This window comes from Pagrus major, chromosome 5 (genome assembly GCF_040436345.1).
Source record: "Pagrus major chromosome 5, Pma_NU_1.0".
Taxonomy (NCBI): domain Eukaryota; kingdom Metazoa; phylum Chordata; class Actinopteri; order Spariformes; family Sparidae; genus Pagrus; species Pagrus major.
In genome coordinates, this window is record NC_133219.1 from 10,092,460 (window position 1) to 10,111,893 (window position 19,434).

Sequence of the window (19,434 nt, forward strand, 5' to 3'; positions counted from 1 at the left end):
AATCATGAATTTCCAGACTACACAGGGCTAAAGATGACTGACAAGATACAAGACACATAAATCACAGTAATTATGGACATTTTATGTGATTTGATTCAGCAAAAATGTGTATGAACCCTGATTGCTGTGTGATATACGTGACCTTGTATATGTATGTATAGGGAGATTAGATAATCGCAGCAAACGTGCACCAAGTACGTGGACTAAGTACTATAGATAATCTAAAGGTCATCTGCTCAGATAGAACTGTACACAGTATGTACCCTTTGGTAACAAGTTATAATAAGTTTACAAAACATATGCTTAAGGACTGTTTAACTAATGCATGACTCTTAATGATTAATGCAGGATGTGTCATGAATTCCTGTTGCTCACTTTAACAAATGATCACTATGGCTGTGTCCGAAATCACCCCCTACTCACTATATAGTGCACTATATAGTGACTACGCCATTTTGTAGTGGTGTCCGAATGTTTAGTGATTATTGATATTCACTATATAGTGCACTCATTGTGTCCCACAATGCACCGCGAAATGTAGTGAAGATCCGATGGTCACTAACAGAAGCAAGATATCCCATCATGCATTGCCAGAGATTCTCTGGCATTGCGCTGATGGGAAAATGACGGACGGACGGGAGGAAAGATGACATTAATGTGGTACGTTTTAATTGTGCGACAGCAATGACGTAATTAACGGCGCCAAGAGTAGTGTCCGAAAGTGTCCGAAAGATTTTCAGTTGAGCTCACTATATAGTCCACTACATTTATCTCCCCATGTAGGGAGTAGGGAGTAGTGAATGAGTGAGTGATTTCGGACACAGCCTATGACTTCATGTGATTAGTTCACACTTACTAGATCATCATTGAAGGAATGTTAATCCAGTGACTTCAGACGTTAATTGATGTGCATTACAGGTGCAATATGTAAGAATTCTCCATCTGTCAGTATCATTCTCACAACAAATAGGGAGCAGCATATCGCTAAAGTAACCACTAACTGCTGCTACCAATAGCAGCTCTAGCTAGTTAGCTCAGTTAGCCATGCAGCTATCAGCCCAGACTGGGAGGTCGGAGCACCCCGGGAAGCGTTGGTGTTTACACTGCTAGCACAGAAGCTTTAGACTTGAATGAGACGGGGCTAGCTGATAAGCATGCTAACTTCAGTAGATATCTCTGCAACACAATACCCAGAGGACATAATGTCAAAACTGTTATTTCTTCACATTCTGTTGAAAATTTAAGTGTATTTTTGAATGTTGTCAACTAAAATTCTTACATATTGCCCCTTTAATACATGGTTTATAAAGCATTTCATTGTTAACAGTGCAACAACTATTTACTGACAGTTGATTAACTATGAATTTACCATATTTAGCATGACCAAGTTATGTAACTGTATTTATGACATACTTATTAGGTAAATGTTTGCATTTGACGACCAATTTTATTTTTAAAATAGCTTAATTTTCCTATGGAAACAGGTACTGTTCTGCTTTTAGAGAGGCTGAGCAAACACACAGGTTTTATGTAACTGGAATCTAGCTAATTTGGTTGCATATCAATTAATGTAATTCTGAATTAACATTCGTTATCTGATGATCTAATAAGTGTTAATTAATCACATGAAGTGATTTTAATTTGAGCAACAGGGTTTCATGATACAACCCGCACTGGTTTAATTACACAGTCAACACCGCACTTACTGTTGTTTAGTTCCAGGGATTACTTCCTGTACCTGGCGAGTGACAAAAGGTTCAAAGGTTTCCCTCGGAGCTCATATAAATCCTCTGTGTTTGTCTGATCATCTCCGCAGAGCGACCAGCCATGTCCAAGACCAAAGAGACAACCAGCAGTGAGTAGACCTGCACGCACATAACAACTGAAGAATGAATCAAGACTGTAGATGAGTTACATCATTTTTATGTTATGCTATTTTATCATTTATTCGGAGGACTGGGCATGACTAACTAAATCCACATTCAACAAGTGTGAACAGTTGTAGCAGTGCTGGTGTGTAGCAGGGAGCAGGGACAAACAATAGCATCTTGTTGAAAAACCCTCATATTCCACACAGAAACAAACATGCACACAGTGCAGACCTAATGGTATTTTGTTGCATTTCAAAACCAAATATGCAGTTGCAATAGTACATGTTGACATTTACTATTGTTCCTGCTCCATGGTCTCCTGTTGAATCAGAGCTTGTGAAAGAATACGCACAATGTCTCATTAACAGCTTTTAGTCATTCTCAGCTGTGAACTGAAGGAAGAAAACTGTTGAACAGGTCCCTGCATGGTGGAAATGAAAAGAACAGAAATTAAAAAGATGTGCAGGAATATGACAGCTAATTCCAACAAGGTCATTTACTCGCACACTGACATACTGTTGGTGCTGTGAGAAAAACATTTGTTAAAGCAATAGCTGTTACGAATAAACTACTGTTGCCACTGTGATTACCAAAAATGAAAGATACAAAAAAGCAATACCTGAAGCTATTATCCACAACAGCTCTGAGCTCGTCAGTGTCGCAGTTTTGTTTTCAAGAGACTCAATTTTATATGCCGCAGTAGGAAACTACATGAAACCCCCCCCCTAAAAAAAATGTCAGCACGCATTCAGGCATCATTTGCAATGCTGCAGTAATCACATCAAAACTCACAAAGTCAACATTGTAAGCGATTGTTAAAGCCTACAGCGGTTATCTCTCTATTGCACATTCTCTTTTTTATTGTCTGTTGTGCTGCTGTCATGGGAATGAACAAAATTCTGCCTCTGCTGATTGGTTGCAATAACAATTCACATAGTAGTAGAACTCAGCATGGGTCTCCGTATTGAACTGCGATGATTTGCTTTTGCTAATCATGCAACACTCATACGTTTTACAATCTCCATAATGTTTGGAGATATGAGGTAATGAACACAAATTGGTTATTGGATAACAGATAAGACAGTAGATAGTGCAGGTGTCATTCACAGGGCATGACCCCAAAGAGCCATGAATTTATCCAAGCAGGAGCTGTAACAGTACATAAGCTCTCCTGCAAAGAGATCACGTGTTTCTCACTAAACCATTCTCACTTGTGTAGTTTGGTAGGCAATACAGCTACTGGGGTGTGAACAAAAGGTTGTTTAGAGGTGTAAAAGTGTGACATACTGTTTATTGACAGCACACCTGTCTCAGAGTCAGAAGACCAATTTGGTTCAAGATTTTGTTTTTATTTTCAATTTGAAACATGTTAATTTGAACATGTAAGGTACAATCACAGTGAAATTCCATCACTTCTCTAAAATTGATTGTGTTAGTCTCTTCAAGCCTGCAAGTGGAATTACTTCATCACTGCTATCAGCTAACTGCTAACAAAAAGTTTTCTGTAGGAATTTACATCACTTCCCCATTCACACTCGCTCAAAGTTCCAAAGCTATAAATGGTTCACAGCACCACACCTTGTCAGTACAAGTCTGCAGAGATATACCTGTGTCTATGTGTGTGTGTGTGTGTGTGTGTGTGAGAGAGAGAGCGAGAGAGAGAGAAAAAGAGGTGTGATAGGTCTGGGATTGTGGGGCTCGAGTGCTATCAGAGGTGGCAAAAGAACATACACATTCTTACTCAGGTAGAAGTTAGAAAGTATAGGCTCTGAAATGTACTGAAGGTATAAAAGTAAAAAGTATTTGAACTATCTAAAGTAAGTACTGTGTGGAGACGCACCAGAAAGATAGTTGATTGTAAAGTGTCATTCCCAGGATGTGAAATACTAACATTTGGGTTGGTAAAGCGCCAAGAGCACAGCAACAAAGCGAGAAAATAAGAAAAATACAGGAGAGGGCTGCAGGGTCCCTGCAGTTAAAGCCACCACACCCCATTTCTCCCCAAAATGAAAATAATCAGTAATTCCCCTCAGTAACAAGCCTATTTTGAAAATGTAAGAAGTAGAAAGTACAGACAGCCTTTGTTTGTTAAATTGTAATGAGTAAAAGTAAAAAGTTGTCAGAAAAATAAAATACTCAAGTGTAGCCAGGCGAACTAGGGACTGTTAATAGGGTTTATTTTATGTTCATAATATGATAAACTTGAGGCATTATTACTGCAAAAGCTGCTTTTTGCATGCTGAGGTGACACTGTCACTTTAAGAATAGTGCAGGGCTAGACACACGAAAGTGAAAGTAAACAAATTTACTGCCCAACGTTGGACCACTGACATCAAAACGTGTTGGGTGTTGAGGGAAAGAGTGAACAGCTGGACAGCAGGGGAGATATGTCACGTTGGGTTCCAGGTGTGTGTGTCTTTGCGTGCAGGCTACACACTTGAGTGAAAAAATAAGCCACTGCTGTTGTCTATAGTCCATACTATTGCCTATAGTATTGTCTATTGTTTTAGTATTGTCTATAGTATTTAGGATCTGTCTTTTTAGTTCATTTTTGTCACAATTGTGTAGTTGGTCGGTCTAATTAATGTTATCAGAGTACTGGAGTGAATAGTTTGAGTGCCTGTATTAACCACATAAAGGCAAGATAACTATCCTGTACTGTTGCCACTGTAGTTATCTACAATCCTCAGCTTACAGCATTAACACTGTTCTTATGCATTTTGTAAGTTAAGTCGGGGAGTGACCCACATAAAATTATATTCTGTGTCCGGCCCCACCTTTTTATGGCCAGGCCACACAAGTACAGTGCAGATACCTTAAAAATCTACTTAAGCACAGTAACAAAGTATTTGTACTTCCCACCTCTGGGTTATATCATGATTGTATTTAAATATCTTACAGAATTTACAGTCTTCTTTAATCAAAACCTCTCGTCCTCCTCCTCAGTACCAAGCAGGCAGCGATGTCCGCTTGCCAAAGGCCTGGAGAGCATGGCGCCTCTGGTGCGTTCTGTGGAGGAAACCCCTGATCCCATCCCCACCACCGTCACGGGAAGAATTCCATCCTGGATCAATGGGAGCTTCCTGAGGAATGGTCCTGGGAAGTTTGAATTTGGGAAAGACAGGTATTTGAGAAGCACTATGAAAGAACATCATGGCCAAAGGTGTACAGTACACAAATGACTTAAATTAAGTGAGCTTTATTGGAATGGCAGCCGGCAAAAAAGAAAGCATTGTTCAGGATGTACATTTTGGAGGTATTTGGTGAATTAACTGAAGAGACACTATTTTAACACAATAGAACTTTAGTCAAGTATGACTTTCAGATTTTTTTTACAACCCTGTAGTAATATGGTGCAGGGGGGTTACTTTTCCTTCACCCATGAAAATTCCCAATCCAATCACTCTCTCTACTCTGACTTACACAAATAACCTGCTGAGAAATCCAATTGTTCTTTTTCCCCTCTCAGATACACCCACTGGTTTGACGGCATGGCCATGATGCACCGCTTCCACGTCCGTGACGGTGACGTTACCTACAGCAGTCGATTCCTGCAGAGCGACTCGTACGTCCGCAACTCAGAGAAGAACCGCATCGTGGTGTCGGAGTTTGGCACAGTAGCCATGCCTGATCCGTGCAAGAACATCTTTGCACGCTTCTTTTCACGCTTTCAGATTCCCAGTATGTGTGTCTTCTTTACATGTTGCATATTCCCATGTGTAATTTGCTTCAGTACGCCAGCAGTGCCAAATGCATCATTTAAAATATTCAATTCATTTGTGCATAGGTAACAAGGCAGCTGTGCCAGATTACAAGGGACAAAATCACAGCATGTCTTTCTTCAGTGCTCATGCCCGCAACTGAATGAGTTGCATTGTATATTGCAGCCTAATGAAAGCTGGTGTTACATTAAATTGTGTTTTTATTAAGGTAAAGGGAACACAAGTCAGTATTTGTGTGTAGTTGTCTGTCATGGAAAGATCAATCTGAGGCATGACGTAAAAGCTCTGAAAAGTTAAGTAGGAACATATTGATGGTAGTTGCCAGTGATATCATTGAAAACAATGAGTCTCGCTTAACAGCTGTATTTAATATGTTCCTGACATTTGTATGTGTGAATAGAGGCCACAGATAACGCCAGTGTGAACTTTGTCAAGTACAAAGGAGACTATTATGTCAGCACGGAAACCAACTACATGAGACGAGTAGACCCACAGAGCCTGGAGACGAAGGAGAAGGTGAGTCAGAGTAAAGTCTCCCTTTGAATGCTAATGCTGATAAACTGTCAGAGGATAGAGATGAGGAAAATGAGTGCCTGTCGATAATGATGATCAGGATAATAAAGAGGATGATGCTGTCCATTCTAAGGTGGACTGGACTCAATACATTGCTGTCAACTCAGCTACAGCTCACCCACACTATGACCAGGACGGGGCCACGTACAACATGGGCAACTCCTACGGCAAAGGAGGTAACCTTCCTTCACTCCTTGCCTCCTTGCTTTCCATCTGTCTACCTGCTAAACCATATACATCTGCATTTTATGGGACCCTTTCTTTTGTACAACATCACTTGTGTCTGGGCCTCCTCAGGTTTCTTCTACAACATCATCCGTGTGCCTCCACCTGACGAGAAGGCGGCAAAGGCAGACTCTGTAGACTTCGGTGGAGCTGAAGTGATCTGCTCCATCCCTGCAGCTGAACCCAGGAAACCTTCTTATTATCACAGCTTTGGTGAGATAGACACCTCAGTATAACAACTCGGCTTCTTTGAGTAGTCCACATCCTGCACGTATACTGACGTGGAATTAATGAATTCTATGAAACACTTTGTTTTATGCCTGCACTGACAGGGTGAGTCTACTCAGTGAAAGGGAGCGTCACAGTTTTTTTGCAGCTCTTATTAATTGCTAATTTGAATTCTAGTCTCATCCTGCTTCTTTTTTTGTCAATCACAGCTCCTTTGTATTTGTGTTTCAGCTCACGCTATCTCTCTCTGTCTGCAACTCTGCCTCTGACTCACACTAAACACTTTTTCTCACACTTTTACAAAAATATTAAAAAGACACAATCAACTTTTATTCCCTAAGAATATATCAGGATAATTTGCGTAGCTTTTTGCTTGATTGCAAACTGTTTTGTGTCTATATTTCATGTCAACAACCTTTATAGCAGATGTTTATACAGTCAGATTTGGTGTGTGCTCTGCTCTTTTAGGATGCTCTTAAAGAATTACTTCTCCCAGTGGAGTCTTTTTTCCTACTGGGAGAACTAATCCCCCCTAATAAACAAATACATGAATATTAGATCTTAGTAAAGTTGACAGCGCAAAAAGCTTAGCACACAACACGTAATGTGGTGGTTGGGGTGGTTTAGGGAGCTGCGACAGCACTGGCATTAGCGTGTAAGCAGAGTAAAAAGTAAGGAAAGTAAAGTTATAGTGGTCACACAGCAGTGGAAGGGCATCCTAGAGGACAATTTATCATTTTTTAAATTTACCACAGGGCCATCCAAGAGGGCACTTTTGCGGTATCTGATATTGAATATAAAATATATGTAAAATTATACATGTATTTGCATGTATGTATACACTGTATACTATGGGTCTACTGACTATCGGCCTTGCCAATTGTAAGATCTGATATTTTGCATTTTTCTGAATTACTACATTTTTTTTTTTTTTTTTAAATGTGATTGCATATCAGATGAATGGCACTCAATACAGTGCATCCCTCTGCCCAGGCCAAACAATCCCCTTTAATCCTAATAAAAATTAAACCACCAATAACTGCTAAACCGTAATTTAAGCTTACCAGATCCACATGGAATTGAACTCACTCACCTAAATATGGCTGATTTTTTTCAGCAAGATTGATGCACTCCCTGAGAAATTAATAAAAATATGTGTAATGTGCAATGTTAAAGAAGATAAGAAAAAAATCCTGGATCTGTCCTTTTATCCGGATCTGCACATAAAGTTAATGAGGTCTATTTTGGGCTGAGACCAATCCTCCATCCAAGTTTCGTGGAAATCCGTTCAGTAGTTTTTGTGTAATCCTGCTGACAAACCAATCAACAAACAGACTCTGATGAAAACATGACCTCCTTGGCAGTGGTAATACATTTATTTAAAAATATGCTACTTTGGCTCTGATGCAGCATGCAATCTGCAAGGTAACTAGAAACTAAAGTGAAGATTTAGTGGAATGGAAGTATAAAGAAGCAGAAAATGGAAATACTCAAGTAAAGTACAAATACAAATTCCATCACTGTATTACTAGTCAGCCAAGCAGCTGATAAAAAAGCTACTGATAATGACGCATTATGCTGATGCCAATCAGCTTATGCCGGCCCAACTTCATTAGGCTTGATCTAACACAATGTTGCCCCATTTGGTTTTCATACTGCACCAGTTCACTGATTATATCTCAGTCTATATTTCCAGCAGACCACCCTTGCTTTGTCAGACTGTCTGGCACCGAGAAATCTAACAAGTGATGGAACATTGTACGGCTATACAAGGCACCACATAATTACTTCTGCCAGTAGAGTTACAGTAGATAGGAAGGGGGTATATTTTTCCCTCATGTCAGGAAGGGTTGGTGCTGAGACAAGAAAGAATCATTTTGCAAACTGGCCAACTAATAAACGTGCAACAGTGGATGTGGCCTCCTGCGAAAAGGGAAATGTCTTCAGAAAAAGATCCTTTTTGCAGATTTTCCATTACTGCTCCAATTAAACAACATGGGGCCACTTACAAACTCATTTTCAGTTTACATACAGACATAAATGCCCTATTTAAAAAAAATCCAAATTAGTGTCACACCCTGAAATAATTAGCTTCGACCCAGTTCATGTATATTTAGGAAAATATCTGAGGCATATCAGTGGGGCATTGCAAAAACAAGAAATTAGTAAACAGAATCAGAATCATGCAACCAAATGTAAGTTCATCATCCCACCATGACACAGCAGGTCCACAGTATATGAGCTAAAAAATCAATCAATCATCTCCCTCCTCTCTCTCCTCAGTCATGTCAGAGAACTACATCGTGTTCATCGAGCAGCCAATCAAGCTGGACCTGCTCAAGTTCATGCTGTACAGAATCCAGGGAAAGAGCTTCCATAAGGTCATGACCTGGGAGCCTAAGTATGACACCATCTTCCACTTGGTCAACAGGCACACTGGCAAGGTGGGTTCAGATTAGTTCACTGCACAGGAGTAGACTTACTTCCAAAGTGTGAAATAGGAAACATACTCGCTCATTTGCTGAACACTCAGAACAAAAAAGGAAAACTGCAAGCTAATCTCTTCACGCATGGCGAGGTTCTTTCCTTATTTATTTTGATGAAATCACACTTTGATGGCATAGCCTTTTCTCATACATTGTTACTCTCAATTTTCTCATCTCATTACACAGCATACCCATTAAGCATACAATATCAAACTTTCATAATGTGAAGGTGCGACGCAGTAATAGCAGTGCCTGCAAGGAAACCAAGAAAAGCGACACAGAAACTCCTTCTTGATTGCCTTCATAACTTTTTCATTTTGTCAATAACAGGTGAGTGAAGTGAGGTACCGTGCAGCACCCATGTTCACGCTGCATCAGATCAATGCTTATGAAGACAACGGGTTCTTGGTTATGGACATGTGCTGTGGAGATGATGGCGACTCCATTGGAGACTTCACACTGGAGAACCTCCGCAAAGACTCAGGAGAGGAAATGGACAAGGTGAACGCATCCAGATTGATTCCTCAGAATGATATACAAACGCAGACATAATCCAATGATTATGTATATTAATTTATAATTCCTCATCAAAGAGCAGAGCAGATTTAAGTGCTGTCTTTTACTGGACTATTTCAGCAGAAGTGTTTGTCAAAAAGTATAATGATGTTTCTCTTTCCACCATTGCTAGTTTGTATTCTTGACATCGATCCATCCATTCAGTTTTCACCTACTTTAAAACTGTCTGCAAAACCTCGATCTATTAGCAAGCTTTTAAAGAGGTTGCTGAGTTTCTCTCAGTAAGGGCCATCTTTTTCACCAAGGTTATCTCATCTTTCTCTCTTAGCAAAGTCTGCCTCTTAGGCCGACATTCTTGAATGATATCTGATATTCTCTTATTTTCCCTTTCTGTAGTTAATCATGAATTGGTCGGTTTCTGATTCAATAAGCTTTTCAAATCTCTGCTATTTCCAATGTGGTGAGGCGTGTTTCTTTCATCAAAACATAATTATTTAAATTTCATATGTATAAATGCCTCCAAACAATATTACTGCCATGTAACAACATGGCTTTTTGTCAGTATTTTGGATCCGTCTGAGCAACCCAATCCCCAGACTAAATGTTAACTAGAGCTTCTGCAAAACCACAGATAGGTTCAAGCTGTACGTTTCTTAATGTTGTTTGGGTTCCATTTTCTATTTCTCTCCTGTCACAATGCTGTGCTTATGCTCAGGGTTGGGTTTAGGCACAAAAACAACTCTGTTATGGTTCAGAAAAAAATCATGGTTTGGCTTAAAATACCTCCTTTGGTCGCCACAAACACTGCTGGAAATGTCCCGAGGTCTCCTTCAAAACTCCTGTTTCTGTCGCCACTAACACGGCTGGAAATAGTCTGACTTCCCATGGAAAATATCTGGTTTGGTTGCCACAAACACAGCTGAAGAGGTCTTGCGCTCTTCTTAAATATATCCAGTGGTGTTGCACTTACAAACGCTGCAACACAGACTCATACTGCTGTTGCCTGTTTGGCAACCTTGTCGTTTGTAACGTCACCACCGTCCCCCTCACCTCCTGATGTGAAAGGCAGTTAATAAACATGTAATGTGAACATGATATGGCACATTTTGTACAGATGTCAGTATAGTACGTAGCCTCTTAAAACTTGGACGTATCTTTGGTTTGCAGAAACGTTAACTGCTAACATTATATCCAAGTGACTTGGCTGGTTTGGGTCTGTTTGTTCCTGAGGTTGTAATGCATCTTTCAGTCAAAGGAGCCGCACTCACAGTTTTTCATGTCTGCCTGATTTTTTTCAGTTTTACAACTCGCTGTGCAGAAACCTCCCAAGGAGATACGTCCTACCCCTGACTGTGGACGAACAAACTCCTGTGGACCAAAACCTTGTCACTCTCAATACCTATAAAGCCACAGCAACTAAGACAAAACTAGGAGAGGTATGTTTAAACTAAGTGGACATCACTCATTTTGCATACGGTGTCATATGTTAAACTGTACATAATGCTCGATCTGATTTCCTGGAATCAAACAAAGACTGAGACCTAAAATCATGATGAATGCAGCCAGTTCACTCCCACACACTCACACTGAGCAATTACCCAGCTCCATGAGACACTCAAGGTACTTTCTGCAATAGTAATTTTATAACTAAGGCAGTTAGAAAGTGAGAGTCCACCATGGTGCTGAACAATTGCCATTAACAATTGCGCATGCACACACAGAGAGTCCAACATTTTCTTATGATAGAATACGTCTGAAATGTAATAGAAAGTGTGGTGTTTTAGTTGTCATGACTACCTGAGTGACACTGTCCTCAGTTTTAGTTCTCAGTGAGAAATAACACCTGAGTAACAGCTGTAGAAATGCTGCTGGCTGCCACAGACACAGAAGAATTATAGAACAATATGGGCTTGTATTGCAACTGAAGGTACATATATTCTTTAAAGTAAAATTAAAAGAAATTGATTTATTCTTACTAAAGTTTGAAATGAATATCCAGGATCTTGTGCAGGTAGCCATTTACCTGTTTTAGAGAATAATGCAGTATTGATTCTAGCTCTCACAGCTTACAGTAATTCAGGTCTGCTGGTGTGCATTACTGTAATATTTTTTGGCTAAAATGTAAAAGCTGCACTGACTTTCTTCTTCAGGTTTACATGACCCATGAGGAACTTCACGACGACGAGCTGCTGCAATACGGCGGCCTCGAGTTCCCTCAGATCAACTATGACAAGCACAACGGCAGACCTTACCGCTACTTCTACTCCTGCGGCTTTGGACACGTCTTCAGCAACTCCCTGCTCAAGATGGATGTCCACACCAAAGAGCTTAAGGTCTCTATTAATCAAAGAGTACTTAGGGAGACCTCATTGTTAACTGGGCCGGGTATTATCACATCAAAGTTATGTCTACTGCTGTCTCTCTATCAGTGAGGCCAGCGGGTTGGGAGTAGGTTTTATAACATGAAACAGCTCCGAGTGAAAGGGGATGTTTATGTAATCTCTCCCTGTCTAGGTGTGGCGTTACCCCGGATTGTACCCGTCTGAGCCTGTCTTTGTTGCTTCGCCCCAAGCTACTGATGAAGATGATGGAGTGGTCATGTCAGTTATCATCACACCCAGAAAAGTAAGTTAACAGCTGCAAAGAAAATAAAAACCCACATAAGACAATGTAAAGGAGCAGCAGCAGACATTGTTATTTTACCAGTGTCAACATTACTTTGACTGATATTGACATTAGATTCTAACAGTGTACTTTAACACAGAAATATAAATAAAAAAGATACATAACCACTTTATACACACAGCTAAAACTACGATTAGTTAAAGATATAATATGCAAGAATTCTGCATTAGATTAGATTTTGTTGAGTTGTGTACTTACAGTGCATTATCCTGAATGTTTCCAAAAATGTTCAAACCAGAGGATCCACAAGTTAAGTTAAGGCAACGATGCATTAGAGTTGGTCAGCTATCGAGTCAGAGAGTGAGGAAGGAAGTAGGTGAACGAGACTAAAACATGAACTCATGCATGAACGTGTCTGGAGGAGTCATGTTTGATAGGCTGTTAAATGGTGTGTTCACGACCACAGGATCTTTTGCATATGTTTGTGTTACTCGCCTGAGTGTTAGTTCACGACACACAGCCAGATTCCTTAACAGTCCATTAGCCATACGCTAATGAGTGATGGCACGCACCTAGGGTGTGTGTGTCTGTGTGTTTGAACTCAGGTCAGTCATTGAACTCAGCACTCACCAGAGACTCTGGTTCTCTCTCTCTTTTTTTCTCATCTCCTCTCTGTAATGTTACGTCCATTCCCCTCCAGCTTCAGTGAGAATTAAACATTAGCGTGTAAACCCCCGAAAATGGAGGTCACCAGCTGGGGATTGTTGCTGCAGTCAGGTTGATAAACAGGAGTGAAGATCATTCAAATTTTTAATCGATTACATTTAAAAGTGATCTCTGAGCTCTCCTCTCATTGGTAAAAGAGTCCAATTTCCAGCCCAGAGCTGGTTAGAGCAGTGAGAAGCGGCTAAAACAAACGACCCTTCATTTTGTTTTGATAGAGATCCCGGCAGAAATTACATATTGTGCATTTAAAGTAAGCGAAGGCGTTTCTGGGGAAAATAGTTGATGAGTTTCATTCCCAGGTCGTCAAATACAGACGCTTTATGTAGGTATTCGGCCTTAAATTCTAACCCAAAGTGTCGGTATTTGACGACCTGGGAATGAGACCGAACAATCAACTGTTTTCTCCAGAAAAGCCTTCATTACCTTTAAGAGCAAGACCTCAATATATAAGAGTTAGAAAGACTTAATTTAAAGTTATTTAGACACTATTAAAACTTGTAGTTTTGAGTTTTATTAGACAAAAATAGAGTGTTTTCATGAAGTGTAGAGGAAGAAAGACTATTCTTGTGGTACCACCTTATTAGGCCAGCATATAAAGATCATAATTCATGTAAAATGACGTCCTGACTGATTGGGGTAGTATTTGTATAATATGGTTATGCCGAAAAAGGCTTTATAATCACTAATAAAGAGCCAATATGCTACTATTATGCCTGCTAATAAGGATCTAGTAAATGGTTAATGTGTTTGCTAATCTAATATATATTTTTTGTACTGTATGCATGAGAAGATAAATGGCTTAATACTTTCACTGCCATGACTGTGAAAAGGGTGACCTTCTTCTTTACATAACATATTTAATCTCCTCTGCTTCTGTTTCCAGGAGAAAAGTACTTTCCTGCTCGTCCTGGATGCCAAGACCTTTACTGAGCTGGGCAGAGCAGAGGTCCCTGTCAATGTTCCATACGGAACCCATGGTGTGTTTAACGAGATGGGCTAGATGTGCCACAGTTTGCAGCTCTGCTGTAAATTGCTGAAATTGAACCAGCAACCGGCCGCTTTATCCACTGAAGAGAATATCTCTGTTTATGTCATTACCTGCAATATTCCTGAACTGTAGAAAATAAGAGGAAAAATAAATAATAGCTTGGAAAAACCTGCAGAGTCATGGTATTTGTTTGTGCCCCCTTGATAGGAATAGGTGCATGTCCTCGCTGTGTGCTGCCATTACTGTCAGAAAGATGGCAATCTTTTTGAGACTAACAAGACAGAAAGCCCAGCATGGCATCAGCACACTGATAAAGTTTGTCCTCTATGTGTTCTTACAGTATGTGCTCTTGGAAGATGATGTCTTAGACAATGGCCATGGGATTGAGCACTACGTGGATGATGCTCACTTGTAAGGAGCAATAATTTATGTGGAGAACATAAAAAAAACAAAAAAACAACAACATGAAAGGCAATACACACATTAAAAAAAAATCCATTTCCCCTTTTTTTTGTTTAAACCCATAGTGTTTTTGCATCATCACGCCACTGGAAACGGTATACTCCCAGTGAGAACAGAACAGCACTTAGGATACATAAAAATGCATCAGAGGAAATTCAATTTCTGTCAAAGTAATGTGATAGAAATGGACGACGTCTGAAATGGCTGGAAAACAAATGGATCTAACTGGTCGATAGCCTCCAGAGAGTCTGGAAGAGGTCACATCACAAGTGTAGGGCTCTTTATACGCTCAAAACAACCTAAAACAAAGTTGACATACATATAAACACTGACATGAAGGAACTTATCTGCAACAACAAGAGCAGCTGTGTTGTTTCATCGTCTTAATCCATGAACTGAGGAGAACGATGTGAGATAACGCAAACAGACCCCAGAATGTGAAGCAGCCTACAGCGACACTTGTCACTCCACCATCTCCACGATCGACTTCACTGATGCATACTTCACTGGCTATTTTCCCTCACACATTGATTTGAACGGATGATTTAAACTGACTCCGGGCTCTGCCCCTGATACAGGCTCTCTTTGCTGTGTTTCAAATATTATAACCCATATAGTTTTTTGTGCCTTTTTTTAATGTTTCAAATTTGACTTTCAGTCGAGAGTCAGAGAAACACAAGTTTTGAGGATATATGGCAACAGCAAGCCCCAATCTTTAATAATTTATGTCTGTATAGTACGCACAGGCAGACGTTTCATCTTCTGCATCTCTCATTACTCTGATAAAACAGGAGGAAATAGATCTATAGAGGGCTAAATTAAACTTAGGAAATTTTCAACACATATTTTTTCCATGTTCTCTGCTTAACTTGGGCTGTGTCTCTTAATAAGCATGCCGCACAGGTCTCCTAATATACACATTAATTAGCCCATCATTTCTAATCTAATCAGTCATGCTTAACCTCTGTGTGTTTCTATGTGTGTGCTTGCACATACTGTATGCCCCGGTTCATTAGTACTCGCTCAAACAAGCATGACCAGCCCAGAGCAATCAGAGACCTTTGCCCTCAGATAACTCTCAAGCTAAATTTTGTGTTTGCAAAGTTGCGAAGCACTGCAAACCCTTATCAATGCTGCCCAATGGCCTTTTGTTCCAGAGTATTATTGGATGAGACATTAAGCAAAAGGATCAATGGTTCATTCAAGGTGTTTTTCTAGATAGTTAACAATTTGATGGCTAAATGTCTCAGATTCACCTGGGTTGAGTTTCAGTGTTGGCCGAGTGCAGTAATTACAGTCATTCTGAGAACACAATCAATTTCAATTTTCAGTTTTTTCAATTTAATAGGTTTTATTGGAAGAGCATTTGACAAGTGCTGCCAAAGCACAATTAGAATAAAGAGAGGCCAAGGACCCTAAAAAAGAAAATATGGTCATTACGTCACTGAATCTCGCTTTGATGCCAGGCTGTGGTGTCAGCTGTATTGAAGTCTATGGGAGAGGTCATGGAGAAACACGCTACAACCCGACATATTTACGTGACTACCGATGAAGAAATTAGCCCTGTCAATCATTTGGGGGAAAAATATCAGTCGTGTTCTTTCATCTTCTGGAGGCATTTCTTCATCAGAAACCATACGACATAGATATGTTGGGTATTGGTTTCTCCATGCAACACATTACGATCCAACGTATCTTTGTTATATGAAAATGACAGAACACACTTCAAAATGATTGACAGGTCTAATAATATCATCCAACCAAATATGCTAATGAGACTGTGATTACACTGCGAACAGGAGCCTTTACCAAATGAAATCGAGGGACGAACAACGCGTCGATAAGAAAAAAAAATCAGTAGTTAACCTCCTTTCTAAAGTGTGTTCTTTCATTTTCTGGAGGCATTTCTTCATCAGAAGTGATACGCCATAGATATGTTGGGTTTTAGTGTGTTTCTCCATGACATCTCCCATAGACTTCAATACAGATGACAACACAGTCTGGCACCAGAGCAAGATCCATTGACGTAAAGACCCTTCCTTCTTTTTGAGGTTCCTAGTGAAAGATGAGGAGGGGAACGAACAAAAAAACTCAAACTCACCTATTCAGGCACCTATACACACACATTTAAACTGGCGTACACAACATCTGTATTCAAGTTTGTCTGTCCTGCTTTCAAGGTGATGGATTCAGACTGTCTAAGCTCTTATTTGACCCATGAGAGTAACCATGAGCTCACACTCAAACACCCCCTCCCCCTTACTGTCTCACTAATCACAAGTTATTGCGCAGAGTCTTAACTTTGACTGTTATCTGTATCATTATTTCATATCCCATGAATTCATAATGATATCATCTATATTCACCATATTAGACACACTTCTCGGGGCAGGGAGTGATTTCCCTCAATAGCGGGAACAATGTGTTCAAATCCAGATTTTTTATCCCATATCGTCACGGTCTTGAGCCGTCATGTGGGGGCATGGTTATCTGACATACAGATTATATGCATCTGCATGCACGTGTGTCTCCAGTGCACATAAATGTTTTCTTATTTATGGGAGCATGAACGAAGCCATGTGTATCTGTTTCTCTGTTAGCTCCATCTAACTGTACAAGTTAAAAAAAAAAAGGACTGCAGATGCTTTATGAAGTCAGAATGGAGCAATTAAATACCCACGGAGGGGGTGAATCGTGCAATGTCAACAAGAATAAACTCCCACCATGACAGCTTGGCTCAAGGAAAAAAAAATGTGAGGATGGTATTTATCCATATTGCACTATCATGGACGGGAATAATGAAATGGCTGAATAAGAATCCACAATGATTCAGATTTAGCTGTTTTATTCGCTGTGTTTGCTGCTAATGTTTCTCTCTTGATTTCACGTCTTTTTGTGTTAGTAGAGATTTCTCTTTCCTCTTGAGCATACTGCTCAAGCAACTGTGAACTTAATACAATTTATGCAACTGCTCTTCAGTGAGAAATTTACTTGAATAACTAAATGTCTTCTTTATCTGCTAAACTAAGAAAAAACCCCACAAAAACTGGTCTTTTTGCTCAAAAAGCACAAACCATACTGTGTTGAAAAATGCATTTCAGCTAAAAAAAACGATTGAAGAATCAGTGGTATGAGTTACTGCAGGACAGATGCAAGATACATTCATGGTGTTGGCTGTTGCTTTACAGTGTCCTCATAATGACAGAGACTTCAAACTCTGGGGGGAGAATAAGCCCAGGCCAATATAGGCAGAATGAGGCTGATTTTGCCATTATAACGGCGAGCTCTTTTCCCTGTTGGATGGAAGCCTGGGCTGACAGTCAAACATCATTATGAGCCAGTGGCCTTGCAGTTTGTCACTGTCACGGCCTCTAAATAGAGACTTTGTTTTCAAGATTTGTAAAGATTTATGACATTCCTGGCACTATTTAAGCGATGATGCACAGCAAAGTCGTTTTGTTTAATGTGAAACCACTTTGAAAAATGGCAGATTCTGTGGATTGTGGTCTTATTTCTTCCAGAGCACACACATAATACGAGGCATTGTGCTCATTTTTTAAAATCTTTCTCTCAATCAGAGGAAACACAGATGTCGCGTGAAGTGTTGGGGGTATTCACTGAAATGAATGATGACATTTTCACCGTCATTGTTGGGTCGAGCCTTGAACCCTATCCTCAAAAATCATTTGCAAATTTCTATGAGTTGTGGGACTGAAGCCAGGATGACCTAGTGGCCTTAAATACTGGAATAAAAGACTCACTATCTGCTGGGTGACCGGATATTCTTTCCAAGACTGCAAGTAGCCAATGCACTTATTATTGCTTCCTACTTCCTTCCTGGATGTGTTGCAGTTGTGGCTCATCACTCCTACAGTTGTATCTTAAAGACTCCCCTGTGAAACAGATAGTAATGATAGAGGAAGGAATTAATACATGAATCACAGAAATGTAGAGGCTTCCACCAAAAATCCTCAAGCAGTAAACCCCTTGGAGATCAAAGAAATACCTCACAGGCCATGTGAGGTCACTATAATTCCACTGCTGACTACCAAAGGTGCGCCATCCACCAGCTCCCTGCGGGAAAATTACAGGAATATCCTGGTGATTTTTCTATAGGGGAACATTTATTACAGGGCCCTCTCGATGTGCCCGCGTCCCCACCGGCAGCGCCCTCTGCCGGCCCGCTCAAACTCCTCTTTATAAAGTGCTGTGATGCCTCGACACACATGCAGTCAGTGCGTAAGAAGCGTTCACTCCCTCCAGAGGAGCGCACAGCTTTTTTTTTCTTCTTCCAGGGAGCCAGTGGTGGGAAAAAAATCCAGTCAGCGTTCTGTTGCACTTTCAGATGAGTTCTTCTACCTCGTTAGAGATATCGGCATAGCTGACAGATCATTTTACGCCAGTTTAAATGATGTTTTAGGGACAAATTGTCTCCAAGGGGCAATTGGAGCGGGCAGCCTGAGCCCTTATAATGCGGAGAGATCAAGTCTCAGTAGTTTGTCGGTATGAACGCAGCACAGACGGACCCTGAGAAACTGCTTTCATGGATTGACTGATTGATTGATTGACATTTGATTTTTTATTTTTTTGCATTATCAGAGGATTTTCCTGCCTGCGTCGTGGTTAGTCTAAAATCCCCTAAAAAAAAATATTTAAAAAATCGCGGATTATTTTTTGGGATTCGAGGATTTCTTTTCTTTCCCGTCTTTAATGAGGATATTGATTTTTTCACAGTTAGACTACAGCCTGGGTCAAGGATCCGGAGAGGGGAATTAACCTTTCACAAGGTGGAAATATTAGTGTTTTTGGAGCCTAACTCATCTGTGCTGCCGCTGAGTCCAACATGAAGTCTGACACTGTGTGGATGTGCGTTCACATCTTTCTTCTGCTCTTAGGTGAGAAGTGAAATATGGATTTAACGTGCACATGCAATTGTGGGCAATTTATTAATTTTCACACATCATGTTATCATTCTTTTTGTCTCTGGTTGGTGCCCACTTTTCTCATGCAGG

General features: G+C 40.2%; 2 protein-coding genes across 3 annotated transcripts in view; both read left to right on the plus strand.

Moving 5' to 3' along the window:
* The first annotated feature begins 1,796 nt into the window (after positions 1-1,796).
* On the plus strand, positions 1,797-14,129 carry bco2l (beta-carotene 15, 15-dioxygenase 2, like). 2 transcript variants are annotated; one of them, XM_073466853.1, is made up of 12 exons: positions 1,797-1,855; positions 4,818-4,995; positions 5,341-5,552; positions 5,994-6,109; positions 6,240-6,342; positions 6,464-6,604; positions 8,903-9,063; positions 9,436-9,606; positions 10,920-11,057; positions 11,772-11,954; positions 12,136-12,246; positions 13,856-14,129. In XM_073466853.1, the coding sequence occupies exons 1-12, from the start codon at positions 1,828-1,830 to the stop codon at positions 13,970-13,972; spliced, it is 1,659 nt and encodes a 552-aa protein (XP_073322954.1). In that variant the 5' UTR covers positions 1,797-1,827; the 3' UTR covers positions 13,973-14,129. The 2 variants fall into 2 exon arrangements, with proteins under 2 accessions (XP_073322954.1, XP_073322955.1); XM_073466854.1 differs by lacking the exon at positions 1,797-1,855 and adding an exon at positions 4,214-4,277.
* Positions 14,130-18,696: 4,567 nt separating this feature from the next.
* The window catches only part of LOC140996639 (GDNF family receptor alpha-2-like), a 58,200-nt gene continuing 57,462 nt past the window's right edge, over positions 18,697-19,434 (plus strand). The window contains exons 1-2 of the mRNA XM_073467085.1: positions 18,697-19,044; positions 19,157-19,317. Of these exons, the coding sequence (XP_073323186.1) occupies positions 19,266-19,317 (52 nt within the window). The 5' untranslated portion in view covers positions 18,697-19,044; positions 19,157-19,265. The remainder of the gene's footprint in view (positions 19,045-19,156; positions 19,318-19,434) is intronic.

Excerpts from the sequence above, each read along its gene's own strand:
- bco2l (XM_073466853.1), top strand. The coding sequence starts at position 1,828 with ATGTCCAAGACCAAAGAGACAACCAGCA. Across the intron at positions 6,110-6,239 it reads GCCTGGAGACGAAGGAGAAG|GTGGACTGGACTCAATACAT; the intron begins GTGAGTCAGAGT and ends GTCCATTCTAAG. Across the intron at positions 11,955-12,135 it reads TCCACACCAAAGAGCTTAAG|GTGTGGCGTTACCCCGGATT; the intron begins GTCTCTATTAAT and ends CTCCCTGTCTAG.